At 40.4% G+C, this 10,319-nt stretch overlaps 1 protein-coding gene across 1 annotated transcript; it reads right to left on the bottom strand.

Annotated features, from left to right (window-relative positions):
• Nucleotides 1-6,257: 6,257 nt before the first annotated feature.
• On the bottom strand, nucleotides 6,258-9,626 carry LOC128030876 (uncharacterized). The gene is made up of 7 exons (XM_052618949.1): nucleotides 9,009-9,626; nucleotides 8,682-8,719; nucleotides 8,426-8,521; nucleotides 8,149-8,308; nucleotides 7,986-8,056; nucleotides 7,788-7,892; nucleotides 6,258-7,075 (listed from the first exon to the last, which is right to left on the bottom strand). The coding sequence occupies exons 1-7, from the start codon at nucleotides 9,454-9,456 to the stop codon at nucleotides 6,827-6,829; spliced, it is 1,167 nt and encodes a 388-aa protein (XP_052474909.1). The 5' UTR covers nucleotides 9,457-9,626; the 3' UTR covers nucleotides 6,258-6,826.
• Between the last annotated feature and the right edge of the window lie 693 nt (nucleotides 9,627-10,319).

The raw sequence follows: 10,319 nt of genomic DNA, 5'->3' as shown, positions 1-10,319 counted from the left end.
GTTTGTTTCTTTTCTAGGATACAAGGACTGATCATAAGAACCTGGTATATATCAGGTCGGCTAAGAGACTTCAGGTAAGAAGTCTCTAAGAGAACTCCAGGCAGGCTCGGTGGGCACTTTTTTTTTGGGATGGTTAGATTTTTCTCTCTCGAACCGCCCGGGTTCCAAGAATGTCAAACCCGATTCTTTGTCACATATTTTTTATCCTTACGAATGCCCGTCTACTCCAGAGTGTATTTTATCCGAGACATTAGTGGTCTACACTCTGACATGGGAGGTCGAATCGAATGTCAGAACGGCCCTAGAATGGGTTATGCCTGGTTGCCCACTGAATCGATTATTTGTTCTGGAGGGGTTACGGTCTGACGTTATTCAGTGAGGGCATTGTTCCAATGTTGCGTTTCATCCAGGAGTTAATCGTACCATATTTTGGTCAAGCAATGATTCTGGAACGGAGAGAGCCAACCAAGATTTGGAGAGAGTGTTCAATCCTTCCTCCTGGAGTCAGCAACTCTCTACGGTTGAGTACTCTCATACCTCATTCCCAGTGTCATCCACGGGCCTCTCGCCATTTGAATGTAGTTTAGGTTACCAGCTACCTATATTTCCAAGTCTGGAATTCGAAGTCACAGTCCCCTCCGCTCACACCTTCGTCCAGAGGTGCCATCACACTTGGAGTAGAGCCCGTGAGACTCTTCTTCAGTTGGGGCCACGCACTAAGGCTAAGACCGATCTCCACCGGTCGAAGCCTCCTGTATACGTTATGAGTCAAAAAGTGTGGCTTTCTACCAAGAACATTCCACTCCGTATCTAACAAGGTAGCTCCCAAATTTATTGTCCGTTTCCTGTCACCAAGATCATTAGTCCGGTAGCAGTCTGACTCAAACTTCCTCCGGCGCACAGGAGAATACACCCCGGCTTCCATGTATCAAAGTTCAAAGCCGTGTTTCATTCACACATTAATCCACCGGCCCCGGTTCCCCCACTGTTGCGACTCGTAGATGGGGAACCTACATATTCGGTGAACCGTATTCTGGACTCGAGATGGAGGGGACGTGGATTCCAGTACTTGGTGGACTAGGAAGGTTAAGGTTAGGAGAGAAGTTGGGTACCTGCTAGGCACGTTCTGGATCACTCTCTTATCGATGTTTACAATCGACAGGTAGGATCTTCTGGGAATGCAGAACTTGTCCAACGTGTTGGACCTTTTTTTGGTTGTTTTCTCAATAAAGAGATCATTTACTTGCACTTGCATCCGCATATATTTTACGTAACAGATAGTGTCAGTTATGTATGCAACCGAGGTTCTAGGAATAGCAGAAGACTGCCAGAGGGCATAACTGAGTGGAATATCTTTCTGTCCTCCTCCTTGTCGAGAACCTAATTGTGACGAGTGGGGCGGGGCCGAGAGACGTGGGAACGAGTAGGGAGGCCAGGTGTAGTGATTGGAGATGAGCTGCACCTGCGCCCCACCACCGGTCTCAAGTCCCACGTAGGAGACGGAAGGATATAAAACTGGAGCGACGACCGTGAAGGACGAGAGAGGACCAGGCCTGGGCCATTTTTTTATGTTTTGCTTTTTATTTATGCACACCAGTCGTCCGTGAGGGGCTGGTGCACTGTTTTGTGTTTATTTTGAATATTAAAGTTTCATTTTGATTGTGCGCCGGTTCCAGCCTCCTTCTTCCGGATGATTGGGAAGTTTTTATCATTACAGTGGTGCCGAAACCCGGGAGAAGGAGGGACGCGCTGTTGAAGATCCCTCGCCACTGTGGTGAATCCGCGGTGTCATCGAGCAGGCGAGGAGTGTGCCGCCATGGACGCTAGAGGCGGTGGGCTGGAGCGAGTTGCCAGGGAGGGAGCGGAGGAGTCGGCGCCGTTCGCCAGAGAGCCGGAGCCTGCTGCCGTCCGCCTGAATGGGGAGGAGCAGGGAACGGGGGACTCCTGCTGGCTGCCCAAAACCGGAGGAGCAGTCGCCGTCCACTGGGCGGCGGAGGAGTGTCGTGCCGTCCGCCAAGGGCCGTCCAGTGCCACTGCCAGGCACCGCGGAGATCACCCAGCTGGTGGAGGACCGAGCAGCAGTGCGTCTGGGAACTTGATTTTTTTTTTTCCTCTCTCCCCTCTCTCGTCCCTGTCGCTCCTCCTTCCATCTCCTTTTCTCTCGCCTCATCTGTCCTACCCCCAGGTTCCCGTAGGTCCCCGTGAGCGGTCCCCCCCGGAGGGAGGGGGGGGAGTAGAGCACAGTCTCGAGGGTACCCCCCAGCCTTCGAGTATGTGACGAGTGGGGCGGGGCCGAGAGACGTGGGAACGAGGAAGGAGGCCAGGTGTAGTGATTGGAGATGAGCTGCACCCGTGCCCCACCACCGGTCTCGAGTCCCACGTAGGAGATGGAAGGATATAAAACTGGAGCGAAGACCATGAAGGACGAGAGAGGAACAGGCCTGGGCCATTATTTTATGTTTTGCTTTTTATTTATGCGCACCAGTCGTCCGTGAGGGGCTGGTGCGCTGTTTTGTGTTTATTTTGAATATTAAAGTTTCATTTTGATTGTGCGCCGGTTCCCGCCTCCTTCTTCCAGATGATTAGGAAGTTTTTATCATTACACTAATATAAAAGTTGTCACCTCCTGACCTTAATGACGTGTCTGTCTATAATGCCTCCTTACATGTCATAAATTCCTGTCTCAGATACATACATTTTTTTCAATTTCCTTGGCTGCAGGGATCTCTCATGACAAACCTCTTGATGCATCTGGGGGTCTACAGAGTGAAATGCTGTCAATATCACTTAATGTGTTAACAATAGTTACTGGACAATATATTGGGTAAAAAATCTGTATTTGGCCACAACATCACTTTGGAATCTTCGGAAGCACACAATAAACATTGCGGGGCCAAAGAGAGCACATTTAATTCATGACGCATTTTGCAAAAGAAATGGCCATCAAAAAAATTAGTTTTCAAAGAAAGCCATTCAATCTCTGTTAATGGCAGTAGTTCAAATGGATATACGCAAATATTTACACAAACAATATTAAAATCCCACTGTGGAATCATGACTCTACAGGGAAAATTTAACCTGTTAAGACCTTTTAAAAAAGCAACCACCAATTTATGCTACCCAGTAGCGATCCTTCACTCTCATCATCTGCATTATCACTGTCAATCATTCCCGGTTCCTTATCTAAAACAGATTCTTCTTTCGGGAGCAATGAGTCTGTGGCTGCCAATGAGAAGTGTCAGTATCATCTGGAAATCATGCAAAATCAGGCTTAGATGTTAGATTCCCTAAAATGCTTGATGCTTAGGCAGCTCGAACACTGGTCAAGTCCATCATCAAGTCCCATCTGCTCCTGGCAAGGAGTTTTGCCTTATGCTCATGCTTGCAGACTGAATTTTGTAATTAGCACTCTCGCATATTTTCTCATCATAAACAACGAAATGCAGATATATGTATATTGTAAGTAAGAGATTCATTTAAAAATGTATACAGCTTCAATGAATAATGTCAATGATTCAATGTTCTTTGATAAAGAAAATGTTCACTTTCTCTATGTAATTTATTTGCTGTGTGAATAAAAGTGGAAATGAATGCATAACTTACAATGTTTAATTAAAGCTGCGGTAGGGAACTTTTGACGCTCTAGCGGTTAATAAACAGAACTGCTTGCGTCTTGCAGAAGAACATCGTAGCTGGAACTACTTCTCTCTGTTTATGTCTATGAAGAATCACAAAGGTACTGGGTTACTCCGCCGCGGTACCCCCGAAGCAATCTAAAATAGTCCGAATATAAACACTTATTATAGGTGCACCCTAGTGATTCAGGACAAGCCAAAAACACGGTTTGGAAAATGGATTCATGCTGTACTTGCTTATTATATAAACTTTTCTACATTTTGAACACAAACAAAGTTACGGACCGCAGCTCTGATTGGTTATTTCTTACCGGGAGCGCATGACTTTCTGCAAATGGCAATAGGACACTGGGAGGAGCCAGAGGAGCTTGATTTTTTCACAGATTATCTGTTTCATATTCTACTGTCAGGACATAATGACAGGTTTAATAAATATGTAAAAAATATTTTTTTTACAAAAGTTCCCTACAGCACCTTTAAATTGTGATCAGGTTACATACAAATTCAATAGTATTAAAAATATTTTATCACATCTGGTACTCGCCTAAAAAGCCCGGTTTGTGATCTGTGTAGTTATTAGTCTAAACATTAGGCTTCTGGAGTTGGTTCACCCTCCACCTGTGTCTGAGTGGGTGAGCGTGATTTCACCAAGTACATGTTCCTGGATCCACATCCTTGTTGATCCTGGGACAACATTCAAATCAACCAATCAGAATAGAGGGATAACTTTTCAGGAAATATCTATTTTATATCTATCTATTTCTGCTATCATTTCACACTGATTTTAAGAATAAAATATGGATAGGGTTAGGTTTAGGGGTAGGGTTTGAGTTAAGTCTATATTTTTGGACAATAATGTTGATCCAGGAATATGTTTTACTTGGCAAATCATGGCGTCCGTCTGAGTGAAAGATTACTTCTTCGGGTGCACACTCCGAGTCCTGACCAGTTTAACTGACCCACACAGGTATATGATATTGGCGTGTGATGCAAATGAACGGTGAAAACTGGATCGCGTATTCCATTTATTTCTCTTGTGCATTCACTCTAGATGCCACCCTGGGTGGTTGACCATGTTGCCCATACCTAAATCCACAACTGATTAAGACACCTGACAATTTGTACTTTAACGACATTGCATTTAAATTCATAGACATTAATGGAGTTGATCCCCCTTTGTAGCAACACTTTCCATTTTGAAATGTTTCTATAGGAACTTTTGCCTATTCATCAAGTAGAGCATTTGAGGTCAGGCACTGATGTTGGACGAGAAGGCCTTGCTATTTATCTCTGTACAAGTTCATCTCAAAGGTGTTTAATAGGGTTGATGTCAGGGCTCTGTGTGGGCCAGTCAAGATCTTCCACACCAAACTCATCCAATCATGTATTTATGGACCTTGCTTTGCGCACTGGGTACAAGATAGAATAGAAAAGGGCCTTCGCCAAACAGTTCTGGTATGCTGGAGAATTAAGAAGTTTCCACTGCTCCAGAGTCCAGTGGTGGCATGCTTTACAATACTCCAGCCAATGCTTGGTGATTTGAGTCTTGAATGCAGCTTCTTGTCCATTGAAACCCATTCCATGAAGCGCCAACCACACAGTTTTTGTGTTGATTTTAATGCCAGTGGAAGTTTGGAACTTTTCATTGATGGAATCAGCGGAGTGTTAGCGACTTATAAACACCATGTCTGAATTCACTTAACTCTTCAGAATGAGGATGGGTGAGAGTGAGCAAATCATGGAGTAATTTTGAGTTGAACTATCCCTTTAATACAGACTGCTTAACCAGGTTGATCTAATACAGAAGTTCAAGAAATGTAATACATTTTTAGAAGAATGTCAAAACAAGAAAATAGACTGGGTGCTGAGAAGACAAAACAATTATTTATTAATTTTCAAGAGCAATTGTTAAAATATATTTCTTGTGTTACAGTGAAGCTGGTTATCATATATATATATATATATATATATTTATATATAGTGTTTCATTGCTGTCAGATTAGAGTAGTACAGAGCAATAAGCATCAATGCAACCCTTATCAACCAAAATCCTGATCATAACTTTTATTAGATTATCAGTAGTGTTACCCCTTCAGAATTTGTGAATTCAAAAATTCTAATTTCAAAATTAGCGTAGCTTATACTCTTAGATCTGTACACTTGAATTTTAATAAACATATTTCTCTGTAAAAATAAAGCTTTATGAGTATGGGTTTTACCCACAGGCTTTCGTATGTCCAATATTATAAATAAATTATAAATATTTTAAATTGTCTAATTTCCATTTAGATGCATAGAGTGCATACTTTATTTGTTTGGCATTAACTGGTTTGTACATAACTTTTATTTTTGCATGGACACAGGGTGAAATATCATATAATTGGTATCAGAAAATGGATTATCTGAGCATTATGATAATATTCGTTGGAGTATTTTGAGGAATTAGAATAGAGATTTGCTTTTACAGACAAACAAAAAACTGTGTACAATGGACACTAAACAATAATGAGTAAAAAAAAAAAAAAGAAGAAAAAAAAAGAAGCCTCAGATAACTATGATTGACTGTAATCAAAATTCATATATATATACACTGTAAGAAAAGTCCATTAAAATACAGCCCAATGTGCCATGTTAATATGTATAGATTTTTTCCCAGTGTTTTTTTTTTTAATTGTGCATTATGTTTTAGGGTTGAAGGAAATGTCCATAACGGAAATGATACTGGTAATTTTCTGCCAAGACATCATCCATTTTCTATGGATTTGTTTTCTTACAGTGTAAGAAAAAGTGTACATCTTAAAGTGTACATTAATGTCAAAAAGAGCAAGAATTAATTATAACTCTTGAGAGGAAGCTAACTTCATATTTATCTCTATAGTGTTAATATATTTCTTGGTGGATCATTTCTGTCTATCTCTGTGAAATAAAGAATCCAACAACAGTCATGTTTCCACATTACATAAGTCTCTACGGATGCCCATGTTAAAGCTTATTTGGCATCTACACACACATACATATTCTGCTTCTCACACTGTCCTTACAGACAGACACACACACCTTCATTTGCACACTTCACAAATAATATAAAAGTGAAAGAAAAAGAAGTACAATCAGCTTTAAAACAAACATACACTCTCCTAACAGAAAAAGGCGCTTCTTTGGATAACGTATTAAATGTGACTTTGTTACACTCAAGTAAAGACTTTGACTATCCAGAAGAGCAGCAAAGAGGCCATGAGCAGTGTGGGACAGTGTGGACCCCTGGTGGCGGAGCTGGGCATGTTCACGTCACCTGACAGTTTGAGGCATGAGGTGGTGGTGGTGGCATTGCAGCACTCCAAATGACAAGTAGTTGTGCTTGGACAAACTGTCATCTTTCTGCAATCTACACTGCAACCCGCCAGCCAGCTCTCTGCACTGCCAGATGTTGTCTTTTGTAGCTAGGAAATGAAACAATGAGTTGCTTTCATGTAACATTCACGTATAAAATGGTGCAGTATAGCATGAGATCAGTATTAAACCAAATATCATTCAATTTGCAATGGAAATTTGCTTAAATTATTTCTACACTATTTTTTTTTTCTTCAGTGTATATGTGTGAGACCAAGTGACATTCATCAGACAAAAACATTGCAGAATATGGTGGCAATATTATCGAGCTCCTAATTATTATTACCACTGTTTTAATAAGAATTCTGATTCTGATTCATGTTGTAGTGATTATTGTGGGGTATACAGTACAATTATGTGTTTGAGGGATAACGACTTTGGGAAAAGGCTTGATGGGAGAACCAAGAGCTTATTACTAACAAGGTAACACGGAGAAAAAACAAAACAAGAAAAATGATTACAACCTACAATCATTTCTGCATTCAGTAAAGAAAGCCAGAATTTGTTTGCCAAATCAACATTAAAGTGATAATACTACTTATACAATTTTTTTTTTTATTATTTTAGTTCTTTTTTCTTTAATACAACTGAGAAAAACAGATATAAACTGGAAACCGTGGTTTTCAATTGGACCAGTAGAAATGTACTTGACACAGACATTTTACATATATATATATATATATATATATATATATATATATATATATATATATATATATATATATATATATATATATATATATATTTTTTTTTTTACTTTACCAAGCAGTAGTCCTGGCCAACTGGACACAGCATGACATTACTGCTGACATTATTGGTTTTGTAACACGCCACCCCATTACAGTTGAAAGTATTGCACTTCTTGCCCTTTTGGGAATAAGAAAAACAAAGAAAATTTAGAAGGTGGCACAAAATGTTCATTTGTGCCCTACAGTGACAAATCGCTGTGTGTGTTCTTACATTATTTGCTTGGGTGGTTGTAACTGTGGCCTTGATTGTCGTGGTTGTAGTAGTGGATTTTGTTGTAGCTACTAATGACAAAACAGCAGTAATAAAACAGTCAGTGTTTTAAAGTTACCATTCACTTATGTTAGAGGTAATTAGAGAAAGAGTTTGAGGTTACCAGTCGTACTGAGTGAATCGGATATGGCAAGCAGAGTGTTGTTTAGGCAGTTGGTTGAGTTGCAACAGTTCACAGAGCAATTACTGATAGTCCCATTCCCGCAGGATATTCCACATGAAGCACTGCATCTGACAGAGTAACCTGTGTCCTGTTGCGTTATCTGAAGCACAACAGAGCAAGAAGTAACTCTTTAAATCAAGCCCGCATTAGTGCATGATTTGCATGGATAACTTTCCAGTGGAGTTTTCCATCTGAAACTGCAGCATGGCTGACTGACCTTACAGAAATATTCACTGGATTGGCAAGGCTTCGCCGTTGTATTCATGAACTGGAAGTAACAATCTGTTGTGCAATCAAATGCTGGACAGGATAGCTTTAGGGGGAAAAAAGCAGTTGCAATTCAAGAATTATTACACAAATATTGCACTCATTAATCTCATTACAAGATTATTGTAAGTCTATTTCTTTGCAACTAATTGTTAAATTTAAGTAACTCCTACACCAAGTTTTTAGTGTATGTGTCCAGCACTTACCGCAGTGTAATTTTCTGATAAAGATGTATTTTCTGAAACTGAAAAAAATGAAGGACAATAATAATAATAATTTAAAAAAGACAAAATGATGGTCAAATGAAAATAACATTTATAGGGATTTTAGTGCTAAACGTTTAAGCCACCCTGGCTAAATCTGGCACAGATTTTATACATATTCACATATGTTGTGTCTTCATATAAATATTTATAGTATTATATAATCATATACATATATACATACTGTTCTATTGTTATATAGTTTAGTAGTATATATAGTTTTATTGTATTATTGTTATTCTATTGTATAAAGTATATAAGAAAGAATACCTGTGTCCATACTAGTAATGCCTGTTGAGGCAACAGTAGCACCGTTAGAAGTAGTGCTCTGTATGGTAACGGCTGAAGCTTCTGTCATGGAAGTGTCTGATGTAGCCGTAGATGACGTTTGGTCAGAAGAAGTGGAGGACGGCACACTTATAGGATTTGTAGATTGAATGGTTGAACTCTGGCTTTCAGTTTCTGACATTGCAGATGATTTTGCATCTGTTGTCAGAGTGGTTGGTGTACTAGCCGTTGTGGATGAAGCTTCTGTCATGGAAGTGCCTGATGTGGCCGTATATAATGTTTGGTCAGAAGAAGTGGAGGACAGCACACTTACTGCATTTGTAGATTGAATGGTTGAACTCTGGCTTTCAGTTTCTGACATTGCAGATGATTTTGCATCTGTTGTCAGAGTGGTTGGTGTACTAGCCGTTGTGGACGAAGCTTCTGTCATGGAAGTGCCTGTTGTGGCCGTATATAATGTTTGGTCAGAAGAAGTGGAGGACAGCACACTTACTGCATTTGTAGATTGAATGGTTGAACTCTGGCTTTCAGTTTCTGACACTGTAGATGATACTGCCTCAGTTGTCAGAGTGGTTGTTGTACTAGCCGTTTGGTGTACCAGACTCATTTGCAATAATAGAAAAAATAGAAAGCCTGTAGGAAACACAGATAAAAGACAGCAAATGCCTGTGACATCTAGGACATTTACTGTATTTGCATGTGGTTAAATGTTACTTGGCCAGTTGAGAAATGTATGGAAAAACACCCACACTAGAAGCATGGACAATTTTCAAATTACATTTTTAAATCCATTTCTTTACATGCAAGTTTTATGTATGTTTTACACAGAAGTTTCCTTTCAGTCGTGTCACTCTCAACGTCACGTCAGATGACTGACGAATTGGGATTTCGTTTAGAGAGCCCACTTCACTTTGAGTGTAAACAAAACAACCCAATTCACATTGGCATGTGATTATTGCATCCAGCTGCCGCTGATCATGGTGTGAGTATAAATAGGCAGCAGGTGCAGTGCATATTCAGCTTTTTGCTTCGGAGCCAAGTGATCACATTGTTCTGCTCCTGATTACTCTAATGAGAGAAGAAGACTGAATGAGCTCAGCGCGCTCTTTGAGAGCTCTTTGTGTTGGCAGTATGGTCCTTCAGCAGTGTTGGTTTCCCATGTCGAGTGGGTTGCACACATCAGGCTACACTACCTCGTGCTTGTGTTGCAGACGGCCATCTCCCCTATGTGTATTTCTGGATGTGGTCGATACCTGGCACTGGGTGATGGTCACAATCACTGTCTCACGTGCC

This window comes from Carassius gibelio, chromosome A16 (genome assembly GCF_023724105.1).
Source record: "Carassius gibelio isolate Cgi1373 ecotype wild population from Czech Republic chromosome A16, carGib1.2-hapl.c, whole genome shotgun sequence".
NCBI classification, from domain to species: domain Eukaryota; kingdom Metazoa; phylum Chordata; class Actinopteri; order Cypriniformes; family Cyprinidae; genus Carassius; species Carassius gibelio.
Note: the sequence above shows the minus strand (reverse complement) of the source record. Positions and strands in the feature narration are given on the sequence as shown.

What these genes read in the sequence shown, in the direction of transcription:
- LOC128030876 (XM_052618949.1), bottom strand. Translation starts at nt 9,456, where the DNA reads ATGACAGAAGCTTCGTCCACAACGGCTAGTACACCAACCACTCTGACA. An exon ending in CATTACTAGTATGGACACAG is followed by an intron (nt 8,720 to 9,008) that starts GTATTCTTTCTT and finishes CATTTTTTTCAG; the next exon opens with TTTCAGAAAATACATCTTTA. An exon ending in TTGGCCAGGACTACTGCTTG is followed by an intron (nt 7,076 to 7,787) that starts GTAAAGTAAAAA and finishes TTCATTTCCTAG; the next exon opens with CTACAAAAGACAACATCTGG.